This window comes from Crotalus tigris, unplaced genomic scaffold (genome assembly GCF_016545835.1).
Source record: "Crotalus tigris isolate CLP2741 ecotype Arizona unplaced genomic scaffold, ASM1654583v1 scf7180000024441.2113493, whole genome shotgun sequence".
NCBI classification, from domain to species: Eukaryota; Metazoa; Chordata; class Lepidosauria; order Squamata; family Viperidae; genus Crotalus; species Crotalus tigris.
Genome location: NW_024100610.1, coordinates 487,962 through 513,339, shown reverse-complemented (window position 1 = coordinate 513,339; position 25,378 = coordinate 487,962). Strand labels below are relative to the sequence as shown.

The 25,378-nt window shown below is 40.2% G+C and overlaps 1 protein-coding gene across 2 annotated transcripts in view; it reads left to right on the top strand.

The window, feature by feature from the left end:
* The window catches only part of GALNT6 (polypeptide N-acetylgalactosaminyltransferase 6), a 68,451-nt gene that overhangs the window by 22,817 nt on the left and 20,256 nt on the right, over window positions 1-25,378 (top strand). For both annotated transcript variants that reach the window (XM_039331947.1, XM_039331948.1), the window contains exons 2-5: window positions 1,115-1,696; window positions 10,878-11,050; window positions 19,138-19,287; window positions 22,078-22,312. In XM_039331947.1, the coding sequence (XP_039187881.1) occupies window positions 1,209-1,696; window positions 10,878-11,050; window positions 19,138-19,287; window positions 22,078-22,312 (1,046 nt within the window). In that variant the 5' untranslated portion in view covers window positions 1,115-1,208. The remainder of the gene's footprint in view (window positions 1-1,114; window positions 1,697-10,877; window positions 11,051-19,137; window positions 19,288-22,077; window positions 22,313-25,378) is intronic.

Genomic DNA, 25,378 nt, shown 5'->3' with positions numbered 1-25,378 from the left:
CAATTGCACATGTGCTGGCTCAATTGCACACATGCTAGTCTCAGCCTTAACTGAATTTTGGGTTGCCTCAAATGGGACCTGGTATCAATTTACAATTTGCGTTAAATCAAATATCTCATTATTTGAACATGTACCAAAGCAACGTTTCTGTGTGCATAAATACTTATCTTGCCAAAAAAACCCCTCCAGGTGATTCTCTCTCTCTCTCTCTCTCTCTCTCTCTCTCTCTCTCTCTCTCTCTCTCTCTCTCTCTCTCTCTCTCTCTCTCTCCCTCTCCCTCCCTCCCTCCCTCTCTCTCTCCCTCTCTCTCTCCCTCCCTCTTTCTCCCTCCCCCTCTCTCTCTCTCATTTTTACCAAGAAAGGATTTTACATAAAATTAAAACACTACAAAAACTTAAAAAGTAGAATAAAAGAAAAAGAAAACAAGAAAGGAGTGAAAAAATATCACAAGATACTTAGATCATCTTTGTAGCAGTTACAAGCATAATTATTATCATAGCCACTTTCTTTCCATAAACAACCCTTTTAATCAATAAGTCCTGAAATCATTTAATTCATTTTTGTCCATTTTTAGCAAAAACTCCTTAAAGAGTTTATAAAAATAATTGTTGCTCTTTCCTTAATCAAAAACTCTGGGTGCTTTTCTGGTATTGGGAAAAGTCAGTAACTGTCCAGCCATGTTCAGGGCACACACAGTAGAACAAAGCTAGAACTTTCAGACCCTGTTGAAAACTGTTTCCACAGAATTTAGTGGCATTTCTATAGCTACACTGAGCGATCAGGACTGAGACTGTGTCTTCCCAACCACCACAGCCTAGACTTTGGGGTTTGTTTGTTTTTTACCCCATACAGCATGGATGTCACAATCTTTGTGGCACCTGTAGGGCATGAAACTGTAGGAAGCTTAGGCCAAATTGTGCCCTTCCTGTTATTTTCCTCTTTTTCATCATTTCCTATTTGCAACTATTTAGCACTGCAAAAAAGATGGTGCCATAGAACATAGCACTTCAAAATAGAATAAAGGCGCTCTCCATTTAGGTAGGGGAGGATTTTGGTGGCACTCACAATCATCCTTCTGATTTTTCTGGAATTTGTCTCTCTGTATGCTTCTCAGGTTTGGAAGAAGATGGTAAGATTCCACAGATTAACTAAAGCTTTGAGAAGAGTGCACCTTTGATGAAGGAATAAATTGCTGGACATCAGCCGTGATGAGGCTACTCCGAAGGCATTATGGCCCACTAAAGCTAGCTTTGGTGGGTGTTGTCTTTGTAATCTTCCTCTTCATAATGCAAAGAGATGTGGGCAGTGGGGAACAAAAGGAGGAGCCATGGCTAAAAAATATTGTGGAGAGGAAAGACCAGATGATAGACATAATGATGGGAGCTGTCAACAATATCCGTGACTCTATGCCAAAGCTGCAGATCCGGGCACCTGCTCAACAAGAGGCACTTGAGCAGGACAGCAAGTCTTGCTTGCCAGGCTATTATACACCAGCAGAACTGAAGCCCTTCATGGAGCGTCCACCACAGGACCCCAATAGCCCTGGTGCTGATGGAAAAGCTTTCAAGAAGGACCAGTGGACACAAGAAGAGACAAAGGAGAAAGAACGTGGATATGAGAAGCACTGTTTTAATGCCTATGCCAGTGACCGCATTTCTCTTCAGAGGGCGTTGGGACCTGACAGTAGGCCTCCAGAGTAAGTTTTTCTTTTCTTCTCTCACTTCTTATACCGTGTTTTCCCCAAAATAAAACCCAACTGGAAAATAAGCCCTAGCATGATTTTTCAGGATGCTCATAATATAAGCCCTACCCCAAAATAAGCCCCAGTTAAAATTGTCAGCCAGATGGACACATTTAGTATTGTATTTCCCCAAATATAAGCCCTAACCGGAAAATAAGCCCTAATGTGTGTTTTGAAGCAAAAATTAATATAAGACGTAGCTTTAATTTCAGGGAAATACAGGTAGAAATACTGTTTCAAAGCAACCTAGGATGAATATTAGCAGCCATTTGCTTTATCACATTGGGCATGCAATCACATGGGAAATGGACTATTTGCTAGATGGGAGACTGTTACCAGTCTACTATTATTTGGGTTTTTTTTAATTTAGGTAGAGATATATAATAAAATTACGGTATCTCCGTGTTAATCAGTAATTGCTGCTCATATGTTTGCATGCCCAGTGGAATAAGATTTCAGCTTTATATCTGTGGAATGAATTTTATGGGAATATTGATTAAGATGGTATTCCTGAACTTTCTGGTTAATTCTTCAGCCTTTTAGATGTTAATTAAACTCCGTCTCTGAATTCTAGCAACTACTCACCATTTCTTAAATACAGAGAGTTTGATTTTGTATGTTCATACTACATTTAGTTAAGATGGGTAGATAAATAGGTTTGTAGAGAAAAATGGTCCCTAATGCCTTTTAAAGCAGGGTCCCTAACCTCGTGCTGCTACCTATTACGTACCAGACTGTGGCCTGTTCAGAACCAGGCCACACAAACAGCCGGCAAGCATGTGTGTGCACACAGTTCCATGTGTGCAAGCAGTGGGCATTCGTGCTCGTGCATGCAGCTTCATTTACACAAGCTCAAACGTGCGCCTGCCACTTGCCCAGATTGAGTTGTGCGTGCTCATGAACGCACATCTTGCTCGCACCAATCCATCCCCTCTTCCCCCCCCCCCAAGCCGGAAAGGTTGGGGACCACTGTTTTAAAGCATCTAAATGTCTGGTATTGATATGCAGAAAGAGAATGTTTGCTGTTTTGCAGAACATCTTGTTCCCTTGGAAGAGTAAGAATGTGACTCCTGTGGATACTAACTCAAATTGTGGGAAATCTGCAGCCCTCCAGATACTACTCAAATACAACTCCCAGCAGCCTCAGTCAGCATGACTAATAGTGAAGGTGCTGAGGGTTATAATTCAGCAACATCTGGAGGATCAGAAGCATCCCATCCAATTTATAGATAAAATACAGTTTCCGCTCTCAAGTTAAATCTTACAGATGATATTTCAGATTTAATCGGGAGGATGCATGTGTCTTGGGCTTTTATTTTAGATCAAATCATGACTACATTACCAAAAAGGCATTTATGTGCTTATTTATTTGCAGGGGGTTCTAGCTCATAGATCAGGTTAGAAACACTTAGTACAACATCAACAACTTCTGATACTTGGGAAGGACTTGATAGGATAAAAATGCAATATCTGGTCTAAACCTCTAACTGACTGTGCAGTGTAACACAGTAATAATTTGAAATATCCAGACTTGCAGATCAAAGTTAGCTTATACAAATCTGTTATATAAATTGTGATTGAAGCCCTTGGAGCGATATCTAAAGAACTTCCTCAATATCTAGAAATACTTAATTTATCAGACATGAATACCCTAATTTTACAAAAAAAAAAAAAAAAAAAAAAGATCACCCTGCTTGGAACTTCAACACTACCTTAATAATTCTTAGGTCTTTGTTTAGGATTTGAATTGTCAGATTTCCACCAGTCTTATATTGAATCTAACTATAGATTACCCACATATAATACAAATAGTCCTTTACTTACGACCATAATGCAGCCTACACATTATGATTGTAAACTGTAATGGTTGTTAAGTAGATCAGCACATAACTGATTTAATCTTACGACCTATTTTTATGGCAATCATTAAATGAACCCATTGTTTGCTATGGGACATTTTTGCCAAAATCTGGAAATGAACACCAGTTGTCTGCAAAAAAATACAGCAAATCACAGTCATGTGACTATGGGACACTGCAAATAGCCATGAATGCAGACCTATTGCCAAGTGCCTGAAATGCAGTCATGTGACTGGGGAGAAGGAGGCAATAGAAGTTCTGAACTGGGTCACAAGTACCTTTTCAGAGGTCCATTGTAACTTTGGTTGCTAAATGCCAAGTCATAAGTCGAGGACTACCTGAAATAATGATAACGTTGCTATCATTCACCACCTTCCCTGAGCCAGTACAAATACTCAATTCTTAACAGACTTCTCAAATGCTAAAAGGAGCTCAGCGACTATGGAACAAAGTTGTTTAAGGAAGCTCCTCTTTAAAGAATTGTATCAGTGCTGCTGCTAGTCATTGCTCACCTTCTCCATTTGAAAAGTAAGAGGATTTGTGGCTTTCATGCCCATGATGCCCTATGGTAGAATTATACTTCTCAGCAGCTCCGCAGTGATTGGGAAAGCCATAGCATGGACTACAATTGGAAATTGATTTTGCTGTATCGTCAGCTTGAATACTGGCAGCACATTTGCATGCATTGCATATGGGCAGAAATGTTTTTTCCAACACCTCCCATATTTCAGTATTATTCAGTAGAATATTAAATATTCTAATGTAGCATTGTGTACTGTAGTATCTTCAAGCTTATTTGATTCTGTGCCCTGTCTCCTTAGATATCAGTACTGAATGCCTCCTTCCTTACTCTTTCTTTGATCTAGAACAGGGGTAAGCAACTTTGGCTCTTTTATGACTCATGGACTTCAACTCCCAGAATCCCTGAGCCAGCGTGGCTCAGCTTGGAAACCTCTTCCTTTCCCCTCAGCATGGCTGGCTCAGGAATTCTGGGAGTTGAAGTCCACAAGTCATAAAAGAGCCAAGGTTGCCTACCTCTGATCTAGAAAAATGCTGTTGCTGCATTGAGAGGCTTGCCAGGGAACTATGCAGTTGAGTTATCAACACCTACATATGGCTGAAATGATTTATAAACAATACAATATAATAAAAATTCCACTACACTAAACTATTATTATTATTCATAAAATAAATGGAACTTTTTAGTCCCATATTTATTCTGAATATAATCTATCCATCTTCTCCAAGCCGAAATGTATCTTTCTTGTGAATAATCCTTCAAATAAGCAGAAATCTTAGCCATTTCTGCTAAATTTGACACTTTAAGCGTCCATTCTTCTATAGTAGGCAAACAATCCTTCTTCCAATATTGCCCTACCTATTATGCTTACTTTTATCTGGGACTTCTAAAAGATTATATACTGGTGAAGTTTAACATTATCTCCTTTTCCATGTCATAATGATAGGACCAAATTAGGTCTGAACCAGAACGCTTCTGATAGGTGATATTTTCTGAATCTACTTGAAGTTCTTTCTCCTCATTGTCTCATAGATTTATCCTGCTTAGAAGCCCATGGACCTTTAAATTACTAAACATTCTTGTCCCCAGTTGAAGCAAGAAAATTTCAAAAATTCTAGGGTTTTTGCAGGGAATCGGGGGCAACATGCTTTATATATCAGCTGTTAGGAAGCGACAACAAAAAAAGTTGGTGTTTTCCTGGCCCTATATGTAAGCTTCTAGAATGCATTTGCTTGGCCACTCTAGAAACACCAAATATTAGATCAGTTTAACCAAACACAACCAATTTAACAGGTCACTTCTTATGGGTTCTCTTTCCTTGCCATTAATTTGCATTTCTCTTCTTCTTTGTCAGTTATGACTGTATGTGCATCACCTTACAAAAAAGCAACGTTGGCATGCCATATGTGCATTAATAGATAAATTGCATGCCTTAGCCATAAAGGTATGTCATATCCCGCCTTGTTAACAGAAGGACTCCATGAATTAGGCTACTAAACTGTTAATTGTACTTTTGGATCCTGCTTGGTTAAGTTACTTTTGTACTCGTCTCTCTATCTATCTATCTATCTATCTATCTATCTATCTATCTATCTATCTATCTATCTATCATTACTCCCAGACATTTAGTGTTTCAAGTATTGAACTTCAGTGCCCCTGAAAAACGTGCCTTTAGGATTCAGACCTCCTCCTTCAAATGGCTGTGAAAGAGTGTCCATTTACCAAAACTGCCAGAGTGCAGTTTTGCCTAGCTTCTTTGTTTGCAAGTGTAAAAAAGAAAGGAGCCCAGTGCCTCTGATTCTAGCTATATCCATACATTAGTGGGCAGTGACAAGTGGGTTGGAAGGGAGGGGAAGAGGAGAAAAGACCACAAAGATTAACTCTTAACTGATTTCCTTTCATCTCTGATTTAAGAAAAGAAAAGAAAAAAGCCCAGGGTTCAGTTCTACTTTTAAATTTTCCGATGCTTGCCCCCTCCTGCCGCCCTTCACTCTTTTACCTTGTAGTGCCACCGTTGCCCCATTTACAGAGCGGTGAACATGGACAATTGTGGCCTTTTTCAATACATAAATAAGAAAAGGGGTTGCTCAAGTTCAAAAACTTCCTTGATTACATCTGTCCCCTGCCCTTGGTTTCGGTCCATTTCCTCTCGCTCTGAGAAGCTCCGCTGCCTCCATAATTTTTCACTTTGCTCGCCCAGTGGAACAGGCAGGGCTTACAGTACAGCAGGAGGGTGAGGAAGGAGGCAGACGTGAGGCTTGCCTCCCCTTCCCCTTCCCCTGTGGTCTGCTGCCGAAAGGCTTTCTAAGGCCGCTGCTGCAGCTTTTCATAAGGGGGATAAGTCAGTCAAAGGAGCCAACAAAAGGCAGCTTGAATAAGGGCTTAAGACTAGGCCCGGTTGGCAGACAGTTTTCTCTCTTCAACTTACCTCCTACCCTTCTGACAGCTGATTATTTCTGCCTAGCAGGTGTAGATATCACAATAGAAGAAGGCTGTGTTCAAGGCAGAGGGCAAGGAATGTTATTCAGTCAACTCAAAAAAGCATAAAACCAATTTCAATTAAAGGGTGTAAAGCCCTCCCAGAACCAAACCATAAATCGGGGAAATTGGCTCTGATGGAGGAGGGAGCCTGTGAATGAAACTTTTTATTGTTGACTGCTTTGGAGAGGAGGGAGGGGAAGGCCTGATCTGCCATGTGGAACATTTCCCCCCTCTTTTTTTTTTTTATGTGCCCTAGAGGTATGCAGCACGTAAGGGACCCCTCTCTCTCTTCCTGCTGAAAGATTCAAGGGTGGGATGGGTAGTGGAGTCAAAAGAGATTGCTATAAAGTGGAAGCCTCTTTTTAACAAAAAATGATTTGAATTCTCTGACTTTCGGCCAAGCATCCCTGCACAGGATTTCATCTCACATAGACCTAGAACATACCACATAAGTACAAAAAAAAAAAAAAAAAAGCTTATTCCTTCAAGTTAATGGGACTTTGTGGTTGGTTTACAGTCAGGTCCTCTTTTGCAACAGGATGAATAATCTAGTCACGAGAAAAGCAAGAGTGTGGGTCTGTGTTACTGCTGCCGCAAAATATTTTAAAGGGCTTCCTAGGTGTGTATGTGTGTTTGTGTGTGTATTGGGGGAGACACTTTCGACTCCTGGAGCTCAAAAAAAATGAAGGGGTGCCACTTTCTCATCGGGTGTTGTTTCATCTTGAAAATATGTGCAATGTGAGCCTTCTGTATTTCTATAGAGCACACATTTATGGCCTTATACAGGTACTCCTCAACTGACAACCAAAGTTACAATGGCACTTTAAAAAAATGGTTTCTTTGTTTTACTGTTTTTCACACAACGACTGTTGTAGCATCCCCATGATCATGTGATCAAAATTCAGACACTCGGCCACTGGCACGTATTTATTATGATGGTTGCAGTGTCCTGGGATCATGTGATCCCCTTTTGTGACCTTCTGACCAGCAAAGTCAATGAGGAAGCCAGATTCACTTAACAACCGTGTTCCCAACTTAACATCTGCAGTGGTTCACTTTACAATTGTGGCAAGAAAAGGTCGTAAAATGTGGCAAAACCTACTTAAAAACTGTCTCACTCAGCAACAGAAATTTTGGGCTCAATTGTGGCCGTATGTACACAGCAAAATGGGCTTGTATACTAGCCATACATACCAAAGAACATTTTATCTGTTTTAAAGCAGAGCATCGCTTGCAATCACAGTAAGTGTTCTTACATTTTTTTGCATGTGTAGGTCCGTATGGATTTTATTTTTTAAACAAACAAAGCTCTCTGAATGTTTTCTTTTTTTAAATCTCAGCATCAACTCTTGCAGCAACTTGCCAAGCCTTAAAGCAGTGGTTCTCAACCTTTCTAATGCCGTGACCCCATAATACAGTTCCCTATGTTGTGGTGACCCCCAAGTGGGTGTGGCCACCAATAAGAGGGAGTAGGACAGCTAGGGAAAAGGGAAAAAAATGGCGGACAGCATGGTTTGGTGACCCCCATGAAATGGTCGTTTGACCCCAAATGGGGTCCCGACCCACAGGTTGAGAACCACTGCCTTAAAGGGTCGTTCTCCTCTGATTCCACAAGTTACAAAGGTCCACAGATTCTCCATGCCTGTTGTAACGATATGTAAATAGTTTACATATTACCTGATAGATACTGTATATAAAGTGGAGAGGGGTATGAAAAATGTTGACACTGAATATCAGTACTGTACCAAGTGGTGGCCAGTGGATATGTTTTATCTTTCTGCACACAGCATGTCACAATGCATGATATGTGAAAAATAAGTCAAGATTAATCCAATAAATCAGTGGTTCTCAACCTGTGGGTCGGGACCCTATTTGGGGTCGAACGACCATTTCACGGAGGTCGCCAAACAACGCAGTCTGCCATTTGTTCCCCCTTTTCCTTAGCTGTGCTACTCCCTTTTATTCTATTGGCTTTTGAAAGCCAATAGAATAGACTCTCTTGAATAGAGTCTAATTCTATTGGATTTCAAAAGCCAATAGGAATTGTCCAGGCTGTCTCTGTCCCATTCTGCAAACGGTGCTGCACTAATTGAGCAGTCCTCAACTTATGACCGGTTAAGCAGTCCTCGACTTACGACCGGTTGGGGGTCGCGGCATTAATAAGGTTGAGAACCACTGCAATAAATAAACGAACATATTAACACAGGGATAAGCAACCACAGATTTCAGTGCTCCTCTCTTCTCCTCCAGCTTAGGACTTAAGATGTACAGGGCAACTTAAAGCCCTCAGATCCATTTTTCACAGCTCTTGGAAACCTTTAGTGGAGTAAACATTGAAAGTCGGAGGTGCGGATTGGAAAAGACATAGAAATAGAAGCATAACCTAAGCTAAGAAAACATACATTAAACCAATAAACATAGATTAAACAACTATTATAAAAGAAAAGAAAACTCCCATTATCATATAGATTTCAAATCCCAAATCACATTATCATACAGATACCACTTTCTCTCCAATCTTCTCCCACTCTCTCCACTATGGCACTCTCTTCCCTCAAAGAGGAAAAAAAAAACTATTGGCAACATCTCCCAAATTTTTTGAAGATATTTGCCTCCAGCATTACAATTTCACTTATCCTCAAAAATTGCCCAAGGTTTGTTGGGTATTTAAGGTAGCCAGGTTTTCTCATTATGGCTGTTATCAGGGGAGTGCCCAGATTAACCAATAGTTCTTGGAATGAACTAGGATCCGACTTTTTTCAGTAGACCATAGTTTAATTGTGCCATGTTTTCTAGATGATACCATATACTGCAATTAGTCAGACGACAGGAAGCAGAAGCTCCCGATTATTTATCATGTGTGCAGCAGTGAATGATGGTTTCTTTTTGTATCTGAATGGCCAGCCTTGGCAAAGGATCATAAACTAAAATGAACAAAAAGATCTTCATTGTATCTTTCTGTTTTACAGCTAAGCTTGCAAACAATGGCAGTTGTTAGTCCCTAAATCTTAAGAGAATAAATGATTCTCTCTCTCTCTCCCTCCCTCCCTCCCTCCCTCTCCCCTCCCCTCAGTAGTCTGCTTCCATTCACAAGCACATAGCAGGGAACCAATTGAGACCCTTCATTGTTGTGGCCTTTTTTCAGGGATGTAATTCATGACCTCATCCTGTGACCTACAGGCACTTAAGGGCAAGGTAAAAGAGGGATGAAGCAGCCTGGACTAGTACCCAAATGCAATAGAGCGGATTTCAGCAGATCTTTACTCCCTTGCAGTACTAAAGCACTAAACTGCACCTGCTAAACTCACCCTTGCAAATCTATTTATGGGCCTGCTCAGAACTAACATAGTTAAGTGACTAAGAGCCCTCAAGCACAAGGAATCATTTCAAAGGTTAACTTTGCCATAAATTTGCTAAGTTGCCTGGTTTGAATGCTGCCTCTCTCAGCCCCCATTTTCCACAATATGAAACTCAAAGTAGCACCAAAAATGTTGGTTGGGGTGATGTCTAAGTAGCCAGAGCTACTGTGTTGACTCTGAGAGAGTCCATATACCTTAATTAAAACAACTGAAGATTTATAAAATAGTTACGGTACAAGCTTAGTGCCAGACATGGGTCTATAGGCAGGGGAAGAGAAAACGTGTCGCCAGGCTCATTCCCACAGCACTATGCAGTATTTTCGTATTAAATCTGAATGTGTAGTTTTGGTGGTTTGTGGTATGGCAATGGGAGGTCTTCAGATCAAGAACTCACATGCTTTGACAGATTATAGATCTTATACCCAGTACTTTAGACATATATCTTAGCTCAGATATGGCCATCTTAAGCTATATGGGCAGCCAAGCATAATAGTCAGGACACATAGGTCCCAGAACCCCAGAGAGTCCAAGTTAATTTGGAAAATTCTGGTGTTGGAAGGACATAATGTTTCAATTCCAGATACCAAGAACACGTAGTAAGCACATTTTGTCCTATAGACAAATTTATCCTTGGGATGTAGCCATTTTCTCAGACCCCAAATTAAGGGATTACAGGGTCATAAAAAGGAAGTTGTATATATCTGTATATATGGTAAAACTGAAATAATATCTATTTACAAGAAGGGTTTTCTTAAATAACCCCAAAGTGCTAAAAAACCGTATGTATTAAACTAAACATTGTATTGTATAACTCTATAATTCTTGGATGCAGAGCCTATCTAGCTGTTTATTATATAATTAATGAAGTGCTCCTATCTAATTTTAATTTTAATTTAGATTTAATGTTCCTTTTACAGGTGCATCGATCAAAAGTTCAAACGCTGCCCACCTCTTCCAACCACCAGTGTCATTATCGTCTTTCATAACGAAGCTTGGTCCACTTTGCTTCGCACCGTCTATAGTGTGCTGTACTCTTCTCCAGCTATATTGTTAAAGGAAATCATTCTTGTGGACGATGCCAGTACAGATGGCAAGTATAATCCTTTTGAAAGTGTGTGTGTGTGTGTATGTGTGCTTGTGTGTATTGTTCCTGAAAGGCAATGAACTATCCTCTATGTAAGAAATATTTTAAGACTGTTAGATCATAATATCCTATTTGCTTTAAGAACTACATTACCTAGTACCCGCATTTATATCTAGGGATAGGACAGCTAGTGTTCCTTTCTCTGTTGGAGAGATCCAATCTAAGTAGGTTAAAGTTAAGGACTGTATAAAGCAGGGGTCTTCAAACTTGACCCTTTTATGACTTGTGGACTTCAACTCCCAGAATTCCTCAGCCAGGCACTTGTGATATACAGCCAAAGCAAGGAAGGTCCTTGAAATCCCCCATCTACAATGAGCACCTGAACGTCAGATTATGGGCATTCAGCTTTTTTCATCAACCTTGCCTCCCGTGCTACAAAAGATGACATGAGGAGAAACAGATCCATTATTTTGGAGTAACAAGTCAAAGTTCAGACCTAGGTTCAAAAATGTTGCCAGTCCCAAAACAAGCTGTTTATACTGGAATACCCTGAATTAGTTTTCTCTTAAGGAATGGGCCAAAATTCCTACCCCGCAATGTGAAAAATTGATCACCAGTTAGCTTTTGGTTACGGTTACTGAGCTAAAGTTAGTGCAGCCAGCAGCAGCCACTGAAATCTAAGGAGGCAATTATATATGTTTATTTTCATGCTGCCATGTCACATGTTGTTTGGCTTTCTATATGCAATAAATTAAGCAAGCACCACACTTTGGTGTTACCCATTAACTCAGACTCTAGAACACATGTGAATATAATATCCTGCAGCAAAGATATATAAAAATGTAGAAAACCCGAAACAGGTCAAATATCTTGTCACAGAATTGTATTTAGCCTCTGTCCAAACTACTCAGCCAGGCAAGTATAGAAACCACAAACTGTATTTAGCAATCTAAATTGGTTATACTTCAGATTAAGATAATGACATGGTTCAACATGATGGCTTGTATATTGTACCTCAGCTTGCTTTCCTGGCTCTCTGCTACTCAAGGTTTTCAAAGGGCCAGTAAAGATACTACAATTAAAGGTTTCCTAAGGTTTTTTCTTAAAAAAACATACCAATGAGTTGCAAGTTTTAATACCAGCTTGTTCATACTATCTCACAGGCTGACCCATTATTTCTGCTTTCATCTTAGATTTAAATCTTTCTTTTCTATTCCACTCTGCATCCATTTTTTGCTTTCTCTCTAAATCTCTTTAAATTGTCTCCAACTTTGCCCCTCCATATATAGAACAATACCATTTTCCAAGAGGCAGGGAAGATTATCTTGGACGTTCCTCCTATGTATCTTTTCCTGTGTCCCTAGCTCCAGATTTTTACAATGCAATATTTTATATTATGGTAGCAGTTAGACAAACAACAACACAATTAGTCAATATGAAATCTATTAATGGAAAAAACAATGGAGTTTATTTTTTTCCCATCTAATAAGATTAGTATTTTAACCATTTATAGAGCCAATCAAATGCCTACAGGTAGTCTTCAACTTATGAAGATAGAAATTTTAGGCTCAGTGTAATACAAAAAAATATAATTTTAAAGGCTTGTTTAGAATCCTTATAATTATGTACGTACCTCCAGCAATACAGGTAGTCCTCAACTTGTGATCTCAATTGAGCCCATTTCTGCTAAGCAAGGCAGTTTTTAAGGGAGTTTTTTTCCATTTTACAACCGATCTTGTTGCAGTTGTTAAGTTAGTTACACAGTTGATAAATGAATCTGGTTTCCCCATTGACTTTGATTGTCAGAAAATAGCAAAAGGTGATCACATGACCCCAGGACACTGCAACCATCATAAATACATGCCAGTTGCCAAGTGCCTGAATTTTGATCACCTGACCCTGGGGATGCTGCAACAATCGTAAATGTGAAAAACGGTCATAAGTCACTTTTTTCAGTGCTGTTATAACTTTGGTCATAAGTCAAGGACTACTTGTATTAGCCTCAAACCGTGAACACAGGTGAGTACAGAAAGTAGTGGGTATCCAAACAAGATTGGGTTCTTTGGTTTCAGAGGTATTGCATTAGGGACCCAAGCATAGGTCAAGATGTGGAGGCTGGCCAGCCTGTTTTTGAAGGACCCATACTTGCTTCCAAGAGGCTGTACATCTTTTCCAGTATTGTATGCTGGGTCCTGCTTTTACCAAGTCAGATTATTGAGTCTTGTATCCAAAGGTATCTTCCATGGCACAGTGTCAGAGAAATGCAGGAGGAGGCATCTTCCTCCTGTTTATCCTTACAATGTTTCTGTAGTTCATAGGTTTTAGAAATTGTTGTTGTTGTTAGTTGCGAAGTTATGTCCGACCCATCGCGACCCCATGGACAACGTTCTTCCAGGCCTTCCTGTCCTCTACCATCTTCTGGAGTCCATTTAAGCTCACGCCTTCGCTTCAGTGACTGCATCCATCCACCTCATTCTCTGTCGTCCCCTTCTTCTATTGCCCTCAATCTTTCCCAGTGTTAGGCTCTTCTCCAGTGAGTCCTTCCTTCTCATTAGGTGGCCAAAGTACTTGAGTTTCAACTTCAGGATCTGGCCTTCTAAAGAGCAGTCAGGGTTGATCTCATCTAGGACTGACTGGTTTGATCGCCTTGCAGTCCAGGGGACTCGCAAGAGTCTTTTCCAGCACCATAGTTCAAAGGTCTCCATTCTTTTGCGCTCAGCCTTTCTTATGGTCCAATTTTCAAAGCCATACATTGCAACTGGGAAAACCATGGCCCTGACTATACGTACTTTTGTTGGCAGGGTGATGGCTCTGCTTTTTAGTATGCTGTCTAGATTTGCCATAGCTTTCCTCCCCAGGAGCAAAGTCTTTTAATTTCTTGGCTGCAGTCCCCATCTGTGGTGATCTTGGAGCCCAGGAAGATAAAATCTGTCACTACCTCCATTTCTTCCCCATCTATTTGCCAGGAATTGAGAGGGCCGGATGCCATGATCTTGGTTTGCTTGATGTTGAGTTTCAAGCCAACTTTTGCACTCTCCTTCTTCACCTGCATCAATAGGCTTTTTAGTTCCTCTTCACTTTCTGCCGTTAGAGTGGTATCATCTGCATACCTTAGGTTGTTGATATTTCTCCCGGCAATCTTAATTCCAACTTTTGTTTCATCTAGCTCTGCCTTTCTCATGATGTGCTCTGCATATATGTTAAATAGGCAATTTTAGAAATTGTAGTAGATTAAATCGAGAGGAAGTGATTTCATCTAAAAATACTGGGGCTTCGTGGCTAAGTGATGCTATCCTGCTCCTGACTTGATATTGTTCCCCCACCTCATGCATTTTCTTACATGTTTCTCTAACCCTTTCCTTTGTCCCAGTCATGCTCCTGCTCCCACTCCCACTCCGTCAAAAGAGATCTTAAACCATCATTAATTTAACAATGGGAGTTTTAAGAGCTGCTTACTTCCACATCTGGAAATAATGTGGTTGAGAAGACTGTTCACGAGCAAACTGGTTGTAAAGTTTCTTGCTTCTTTTATCGGATTAAGCAGATCTCGTTTCCAGAAATAATAAGCAGCTTGTTCAAAGCAGTGTGGTCTTTGAAGCCCTGTATTTTGAAAAGTTTAATGTCCTCTTTGACTGCTTTGCTGTAGCTGCAACATTTAACTATGCAGCTATTTTAGAGATTTTGGCACATGATACTGTGCCAACATACAACACTGATACTGTATTTCTATGTTTTTCACTAAACCTGCCCTGCAGGAAAGGTGAGAAAACTAGTGCTTTATGTGAAAAGTATGCAGACATTTGGCTGGCAGCCTGCCCTTTAAAAGAGTTACTTTAAAATTGAAGAGTAAAATGCAAATAAATAAATTGATTCTGAAGACAGATTAATTGCTAGAGTTGTCCTAAGGTACCTTTGTTGCCACAGGTAGAACAGAGGTAGAACAGCAAATATAGTTGTGTAACAATCAAGTTACTTAATACCTGAGCCAGAAAAGATCACAGATTATTCTCTTTGGGAGGCAGGAAAAAAAAAAAACCAACCAGAAAGAGAAATTGAATATCTAGCAATTTTTCATGATACATCTTGAAGTAACTTTTCAATTTATCTAATGATAAGACCATTGCCAGACAATTCTAAGGATTCTCTTCAGTCTTCTGGCTTTTTATAATGGATGGGATGTTTCAGTAGTCTCTTTTCACACACCCCAAACTGATATTTATGCAGAACATGGAACAATAGGGTTAGAAGGGATCTGGGAAGTCTTCTAGTCCGACCTCTATTCGAGCAGGAGACTCTATACCATTCTGGACAATTGGTTGTCCAGTCTGTTCTTGAAATCCTCCAGTTATGAAGCCCCCCCCAACTTCCGGAGGCAAGCCATTCCAGTGATTAATTGGTCTCACTGTCAGGAAATTACTTTTTAGTTCTTGGTTGATTCTCTCTTTGATGTTCTTCCATCTGTTACTTCTTATCCTGCCCTCAGGTGCTTTGGAGAATAGGCCAACTCCTCTGTGACAGCCCCTGAAGTACCGGAAGACTGCTATCATATCATTACTAGTCTTTCTCTTCCTTAGACTAGACATACCCAATTACTCATCATATGTTTTAGCCTCCAGTCTCCTAATCATCTTTGGTGCTCTTCTCTGCCCTCTTTCTACAGTCTCAACTTCTTTTTTGTATCATGGTGACCAGAACTGGATGCAGTGTTCCAAGTATGATCTCGCCAATGCAGTATAAAGTAATATTATCATTTCACATGATCTTGAAATCATCCCTCTGTTAAGGCAGCCTAACACTGCATTGATATTTTTGCCAGCTTTTTTTTTTTTTTTTTGATAGATTAGTTCTCCAGTTGAGTCTTGGGTTTGTGCACGTATACAGAGATTACTGTTCCCCATTGCCTTCTCAAAATCAGGACTTTGGGAGGAAGAGTAGCATTTTCCTTGAGCAGTAGAGTCAAGGATGCATAAATTATGAGTTCCAGACATTTTGGAATGCCTGAGGCAGCATTTTGAGCAGGAAAGTACCTATTTGATTCAAAATCTCTACAGTTGTTGATACTTGTAGACAAAGGCCTGTGAGTTTTCCAAACATAAAAGACTTGTGTTTGTCTTTGAATTTTGTAATATATAGATGCCTAAATGGATTCTAAATTACCCTACAAGCATTAACTCACCCCATATGAATAATCAGTTGCCTATCATTTGCTTCCTTAGCTGGAAATTTTCCTAACAAAAGGCTGTGTGCCTGCTCTGAATTGCTTTGAACAAATATTCAGGACCATTAACCCCTTCCTATTCCCATCTTAGGCTAACACAAATATTCAGGACCATTAACCCCTTCCTATTCCCATCTTAGGCTAACGCCAGAACAGAAGGCAAGATCAATTCTTAGGAAAACAGTGCTTATTAGTTAAGTAAAAGAGAGTGGTTTGTTATCTCTTTTGTTGTCTATTATTTAGGTCAGTGTTTCCCAAACTTGACAATTTTAAGGCATGAGGACTTCAACTCCCAGAATTCCACAGCCAACAATGCTGGCTGTGGAATTCTGGGAGTTGAAGTCCACATGCCTTAAAATTGTCAAGTTTGGGAAACACTGATTTAGGTTGTGTATACAGGAAAAATTCCAAGACCAGTTTTGACCTTTGCTCATGAAAAATTTAAAATCAATAAGACTTTAACTAGTTAGAGTTTTAATTAATATAAAGAACAAGTAAACTGCCAACACTAAGAATTCTTTTTAATATATATTTTAATACAAATATCCTACACTTATTGGGCTATTTTGTTTAGGTTTTTGCTTGCTGTTGGGCTATGAAAACACACATGCACTCACACAGAGACAGAAAACTTCCCTATCTATCTGGTTTTAGGCTTCCTCACTTAAATATTATATTCTCCTGATAATAGATTTTTATCCTGCCTTTCCTGCGAAGAGTGATTACTCTCACCCACTGCCTTTATGCTCACAACAATCCAGATAAATTACAGATGCAAGGTCTTTATTGCTGTCCCTTCCTACCATTTGTTATCTTAAAACCAGATTTATTGAGTGATCTTCAAATGGAGGGCTTGTCAAGAACAGGACATCACCATACCATTCTATTCATACTGAAGAACGAAACAAAAGTATTAGCCTGTTATCCTGCACATAATCTGTCAATTTTAAAGAGAATGAAGTTCGTAAAAACCTCCAGTCTAATGTGGGGAAACAATATTTGGTTGCCCTAGTTCAGCCTGGCTCAGGAATTCTGGGAGTTGAAGTCCACGAGTCATAAAAGAGCCAAGGTTGGCTATCCCCATCCTAGTTAATCTAGCAACAATTTTTATTGTTGATGCTGTAGTAATCTATTATTTCTACTATATCCAAAGACTTCAGAGTTAGTGGGAGAGTGTGTTTATTCATATATATGTGACTGCAAGAAGACAACTCCTCAGCTACTTTGACTGAACGTTGCTTCTATTTTATAGTTGTCATTTTCCAATTCTGTGCTGTCATTTCCTGCCCTCTTCCTCTTCTGTACCACTATTATACCCTTCATATTCACAGCAGAGTTTTTCAGGTTGGCTGCAATTTACAAAGCTAACAATATGTCCCCACAGAGACTTGAACTGCTTCCTGGCCACAGGTTGCACCTGGCCACCAAAACTCTGGTCAGAGTAATTCTAAATAAGGACTTAGCTTTGATGCTAAGAGATGCTGTAACCCAGAGGGGGGAAAGGAATGAGAGAAACAGAGAAAGAGCCCCTTTTTTGTTCTCTGATAATAAATAGGGTTGTACAATTAATGCAAGCAATTGGATACGGACAGGCAAGACATTCAACATCTTTTTTTTCCCCAAATCTGATCCCTCCAAATATGTCAGACTCCATAATTGGATGTGCTCTAGGGACACCTAGTGAAGGAAAGGAGCCTGTAACTCTTAGATATTAGCATAAGAAAGGACGTCATTGAGAAGTATTATCTTCTGTTTGAAGATTGGGTGGAATTGCCTTGTATACACTCCTGAAATTAGTGCTAAGCAACAGAGCTAAAGTACTTAGATAAACTTTAAGGCATCTGTACAAAATCACCTATTTTCCCACCCCACCCCTATCCGATGAATACCTGCTTTCTTACTCAGTGCATTCTGCTTTTTTGATCAGTATACTTTCCCATGTCAACACTGCATGAAATGCTTAGATCCAGAACAGTCAGAGAGATAAATTATCACCCAGAATTGCTATTAGACTTGGAAACCTCTAATGCAGTTTGTTCTTCAAGGTTTAATTTTAATTGACTTTGAGTTCTTAAAAAAATGTATAGTGGCCTTGCTGCTCTTGTTGTCCATAGTGAACAAGGTTGTGAAAAGGCACTAGCATGTTCTGAACCGCTAGCTAAAGACCAGTGATATGAAAACATTTTCCAAATAATGGATAAGAAATTTGGGCAGCTATAAATTTAATGCTTTAATCAAATGTTGCTGGTGGGGGTTTTTTGTTGTTGTTGTTGTTTTGTTTTTGTTCTTTTGGTTATGGTGTGCTCCCCATTCTTGGATAGCAAGAATCATAGCAGATCTGAAGTGCAGCAAACTCTTCCACAGAGTTTGTGTCTGTTTGTTCAAAAGTATGGCGATCTGCTTTGAGGTATTTTGGAACCGCCCATCTCTCTCACAAAGGGACTCTGAGTGGTGTACCATAAAATATTAAAACATAAAAACAAAAGTTAAAATTTAAAAAAGAGGCAAAGGATGATTTAAAACAACGTTAAACATTAATTAAAAGGAAAAGGGAGGGCTTTCAGGGCACCTACCAACCCCATGGCCACGTGCTCCTATGTGAACCACAAGCAAGGCCGCACCACCATGCCTGCATACCTTTCTGAAAGGTCAGGCATGTGGGGCCACGTCTCACCTCAGGAAGGGGAGTGTTCCACACAAAGTGGGGACAAAGGCAGAGAAGGCTCACTTCCTGGATCCTGCCAGTTAAAATCCTTTTAACTGACAGGGTCTGCAACATACTTTCGCTGCCTGACCATGAGGGATGGGACAATGTAATGATACAAAGACAGTTCCATAGGTAACCTGGCCTCATGTTTGATGAATTCTCTTTCAGACTACTTGAAAGACGAGTTGGACAACTATGTGAAGCAATTGCAGGTAGTCAGAGTTGTCCGGCAGTTGGAGAGGAAGGGCTTAATAACTGCCCGATTGCTTGGTGCCAGTGTTGCCATGGGTGATGTCCTCACTTTCTTGGATGCTCATTGTAAGTAATAATTCTCTTTGTTGCTAAAGTCTGCCTTTTTTTTTCTTGACACACAGTGCCAGTTCATAGACGCATATGTGTTAATTCAGTGTCTCTCAACACATCTTACAGTTGCCCCGGTTGAGAAATACTCCATTAATTGATTGGTCTACATCTTGCGTTGGTTCACAGAACCATATTCACCCCTTGATTAGTCTCCATCCACCAATGAGCAGCCCATGTGTGGAATGGGTAATGGCAGACTTAATGCTACCGATTCTTGATCGTTGTGTCAAACATAATGACTTCAGTGAAGTCAAACAAGTGGATGGCATTTAAATGACCTAATTAACAAACTACTAAAAATGCTATTTTTATTCAAGATGTAAAGTAATAAAACTGCTTCTAACATGCTCAGATGCAGGTTGGATGCATCATCATCCAATATTTAATTGTAAAGGAAATGAAGTAGAATTGCTAGGAGTTGGGAACAGATGCATTCAATGCATTATTTACTTATTTAACGTCCATATAAGTGTCTCTGTCCCGGACGTACGTTCTGTTTCTCTAGTATATAGTATGTGGTATTAAAAAACCTTTAGATAAATTTGATTCTCAGAATGTTCAGTATATTTGCTTCAGCTATTTGTCTCTCCATTTTTACACCTCATATGATCTCTTCCCTCCATAGTTCTATTTTTGTCCAATTTGGCAAATTACTGAACGGCTCAATTTCTTTGAAAGATAGACTCAAGAGACATAAGGATATTGACAGACCTTAGCATTGAGCCCTATCCAATAAGATGCAGTCCTGTGCTGAAAAAGTTAGATAGGGCAGGCAGTGCCTGGCTCAACAGCAGTGCCTGTGAGAGGGATCTTGATGTCCTGGTGGACTACTGCTTACAGTAAGTATGAGTCAGCAGTGTACTGCAGCTGCCCAAAAAAAAAAAAAAAACCAACAGAGTCCTTTGCTGCATCAATAGTGCGATAGCATAAAGATCACAAGAACTGATAATATCACTAGTGAGACCACATTTGAAATACTACACCCAGTTCTAGTTACCACAATTCAAAAAAGGATGCTGAGGCTCTAGAAGGAGTGCAGAGAAGAGCAACAAAAATGATAAGGGATCTAGAGGCTAAAATCATACAATTAACAGCTAAGGGAACTAAGCATGCTTAGCCTAATGAGAAGAAGGCTTAGGGGAGACCTGATAGCAGCCTTCCAATACTAGAAGGGCTGTCATAGGGAAGAGGGCGTCAATTTATTCTCCAAGGCACCTAAGGGCAGGATAAGATGCAATGGATGGAAGCTCATCAGAGGGAGACCCAATCTGGAAATAAGGAGGAATTTTCTGATAGTGAAAACAGTGAGATCAATGGAACAGCTTGCTTCCTGGAGTCATTGGTGCCCCATCACTGAAGGTTTTCAGGAGAAGGTTGGACAACCACTTGTTCAGGATAGTATAAGGACTCTTGCCCTAGAAGACTTCCAAAGTCCCTTCCAGCCCTATGATTCTATAATTCTATGCATTGAAATTGACATCTGGACACATTAATACAAGTTTTCTTGGAAGCAATATGAAAGTGTTTTGCCATTGTCTTTTTCTGAAAAGGCATTATGTATTAGTCAGTCTAGCCTATGGCCCAGATAATTCCCAAACTGTTTATAATTCAAATAATAGCCAGATCTGGTCCTGGATGGATTCTGAGCCCAGAAGAGATCAGGTGTCCCTTGTCCTGCAAATGCTAAGGCTATAAATAGTGAGGTTTTTAAAAGAAAATTGGGGGTCCATATGGTTAAAGTGAACATTATGAGTTAAAGTGGTTAAAGTGAACATTATGGTTCATGGTTAAAGTGAACATTATGAGACAAATATTTGCAGAGTAGCAGTTCCTGAGCATCAGGTATCACTGAAAAACCAGAATGTGAGTGCAGTATCCATCAGGCGCAAGTAACCAGTGTTAGAAGTAAAGTCTTCATCCTGGTTCATCCAAGCCGGGAATAAATAAGCAAACATGGCGACTGCTTTGGGAAGAAGGTTACAGTTTATTGCAGAAAGATGGTTCTTCAGGAAAGTGCAGAGGAGAGAGAAGGGCAGAGAGCACAGAGAGAGATTGAGCACATGGGCAGTAGGTTTTATACCCCCCCTAGCCTTTTGTTTGGAATAGTTTCCTGTTCCTGTGGCATGAACCTTGAGACTGTTTCTGAGTGTTTGTCTAGGCCTTGATATCTGTGGTTTAATTCTGTTATCATATCCTGCTTCCCAGGTGATGGGGCTGACTCCTAGAGTTTGGGTGGGGTATGCAGATCTTCTCTTTTGTCTTCTTGATTGCTCTAGCTCCAACTTTCTGATGGTTTTACATTTGCATTTGTATAGGGCTAAAGTCTTGCTTGGGGCAGAGAGATAGATTTGGGGCCAAGTTTGGTTTTAAAAAGTCCTTTTGAGGAAAAATATATTTTTCTGCCCTTTTTAATATTTCCTTCTGGGCTAACTTTCATCACCAGGAACAGAAGTTTAGTTCAAAACACTTCAAGCTTATCACATGCTATCTATACACAAGAATCTGATCTACTAATGGTCAAGCTAAATTAGTGCTAGATAAAACTAAATGTAATTCAAGAAGGACTGGACTTAGGTCTCTTGTGGGAGCTCAGCAGCTTCAAACTAATGACACATTTGACCCCACCCTCGGGTTCACCCTGGTCATCTCCCACCTACAGCAACAACATTTGGAAATGGGCATTTTTTAAAATGTATTTATTTTTTACATCAAATGGTGTAGCATTTCCCGTTTCTCTTTTCTCAGGTGAATGTTTCCATGGATGGTTAGAGCCTCTCCTATCACGCATTGCTGAAGAGCCTACAGCTGTCGTCAGCCCTGATATCACCACCATTGATCTGAACACCTTTGAATTTTCCAAGCCCATCCAATATGGGAAGCAGCATAGTCGGGGAAACTTTGATTGGAGTCTCACTTTTGGCTGGGAGGCTATACCGCAACACGAGAAGCAGAGGAGAAAAGATGAGACTTATCCGATCAAGTAGGTTCAAGCTGAAAGTTTGATACCTTTGTTAAAGTGTCTCTGGGGAAATAATGGGTGGAAAGAGATTACATTAAAAAACCACATTTTTCCAAAGCAAGATTTTCAAGTTTTGGAAATTCTGAAACCAGTTATATACAAATTCTCTCTTTAAACCCCACTGTAGAATTTCAGTCATGAAACACATATCATGGTATTTCTATTTTTGTCAGAAATTGGGAACCTGGAATTTTGCCTGAACAAAGGTAGCTGGATTGCTTCAAGATTGTATTGGATCTGTTAGTGCAGTTTTCTCTAAACTGGATGCCATCCAGATGGGTGGGCTTCAATTCCTAAAATTATCACCATGCTGACTGGAATTCTGTCAGCCTGAATAGCTGGAGAGCCCTCAGATTAAAAAAAGGCATCAGTACAATTGGCTGTGATAGGCAAGATGGACAGCAAACAAATTCAATAAAGAAATAAAATATTCTAAATGGTTACCTAATAGGAATGAGATGGAGATGCTGCGTTAGCCAAGGAAGTGCATCTAGATGACTTATCATTTCATGTTAAGTAGCATCTGTATGGGACTAACAGGAAGAGAATATCTGAAGGTTTTCACTGAGATGTTCTGATCATCTTCAAATCAAAGTGGAAGGGATTACTTTCTATCCATTGTGCCCAAGCTGGTTACCTTAGACCAGGGATAGGCAACCTTGGCTCTTTTATGACTCTGTGGTCTTCAACTCCCAGAATTCCTGAGCCAGCTTGGAAACTCTCCCTTTCCCCTCAGCGTGGCTGGCCCAGGAATTCTGGGAGTTGAAGTCCACGAGTCATAAAGAGCCAAGGTTGCCTACCCCTGCCTTAGACTCTTGTCTTTCCCAAAGTTAAGAGTGGTGATGTGAGGAAATCATTATATTCTTAAGTCTGTAAGTTTAGCCTCTATTATCAGGTAACTGGATCATGCTGATGTTAATACTTCACAAAACTTGGATATAGTATCATAAATTTACAGTTTGTACTTGCAAGTATTATTTTTACTGCTATTTAAAAACCAGAAAGAGCCTCCCCTGGCATCCCATGAGCCAAGCCTAATTAGACAGAATAATTATTTCTCTTCTCCAGTTGAAAGGAAACAAGAACAATGCCACAGGCAAGAATGAACCATTAGGCTACCTCTCAAACTACAGATAAGGAATATCAAAGAAAGAAACTTTTTCTAACTTTTACCTCCTTTGCTTTGCACTTCTGGGGATTAGTTAAAGCCCCTGACATGGCAAAAAAAGCAGAAATAATTCATGAAACCACAAATTAAACCACCTCTTCGAGTTTCATACTTCACAGCAAGCCACAGTTGCAATAAATAAACCGGTAACAAATAGTAATTTACTGCCCTAAAAGAAACAGTGGCTTATTCCTTGTTCCTGTTTGCACATCGCACTAAACTGCGAAGAAAACCTGTAGTTTGTGCAATGTATAAAGCCAGCTAAGAAGCTTTAATGAACAATCCAGAGATGTATCAGGCAGCATTTTCCCATACTAGAGCTCCTGAAGTCCAAACCTTTTCCAAGCTCCTTTCTTACTGATCTGTGATCTGTAGTGGCAGAACTCTGCCTATAGAAACACTTTTTTAATGGTTTAAGCTGGCTGTCAAGGTGGGGAGGGGGAGGGCATGCAGCCTCCTCCTTGAACTCTTAGCCAAGGGTGGCCATGATGAGCTTCATTCCTACAAATGAAAGAAGTTATTAAATCTCCTCAGGCTCCAGTCAGGTCTTGTTGCTTTGTGAAACTTCTCAGTAAGAAGTCCATTGTTTCCTTTAATCTTTCACTCTTTGTCTTAAATCCAGTCATTTCAATACCTTGCAAAAACCTGCCTGCATTTTTAAATTCTGGCCCTACCTTTAGTTTTTAACAAAACATAACAAAGGGGTCTGCCGCTTGCATCACAACAAAAGATTTGGGTTGAGCAGGAACAGGACAGACGCATTCAGCTGGGACCTATTTAAGCAACAGCGCAACAGTTTAATATTGTTGCTACAAGCATTGGCAAGTCCTGTCCGGTTCCTCAGGCCTCCCTCCCCCCCACCGCCCCAGTCAGGTTTCTTCTGTTGAAGCCCAGAGAAGGAAACCAGAATCATCCATGTCTACTTATAAAGTAACTTGAATCCTTCACTATATTCCAAACTTAGGGTAACCTTGATGTATCCAGAGCTCCCCCAAGTTCAAATACTGTATGATGGAGAATTCAGATTAATTTGAAAAGGAAATAGGCGCTACTAGCGCCTTCATGGCTATCTCAGAGGGGAAGGAATGCAGTGCCTAAAAATCTTCGCACTCCTGAACTGTAGTTTGACACGGAAGGACTATACCAGGGGTAGGCAACCTTGGCTCTTTTATGACTCGTGGACTTCAACTCCCAGAATTCCTGAGCCAGCATGGCTCAGCTTGGAAACCTCTCCCTTTCCCCTCAGCATGGCTGGCTCAGGAATTCTGGGAGTTGAAGTCCACGAGTCATAAAAGAGCCAAGGTTGCCTACCCCTGGACTATACTGTATATACATGATAACTTTTCAAAAAGCTGGAGGGCATATTATAAATCAAAGGCACAGACAGCTCAGGGCAGACTAGAAAAAGTCAATGGCTACAGATAGTCTTCAACTTACAACAGTTCATTTAGTGACCATTCGAAGTTACAACGGCACTGAAAAAAGTGACATGATCATTTTTCACACTTATGACCATCGCAGCATCTCCGTGGTCACGTGATTTACATTTGAATGCTTAACAAACTGACTCACACTTATGACCATTGCAGTGTCCCAGAGTCCTGTGGTCTCCTTTTGCGACCTTCTGGTAAGCAAAGTCAGTGGGGAATCCAGATTTACTAATTTACTTACTAATTTAAGAACTGCAGTGATTCACTTAACAAATGTGGGGAGAAAAGTCGTAAAATGGGGCGAAGCTCACTTTCTCCCTTAGCAACATAAATTTGGGGCTCAGTTGTGATCGTAAGTTGAGAACTACCTGTATTAGCCTCCTTAGCACATTGAGCTGATCGAATTCACTCTAGCCTTATTTCCGGTAA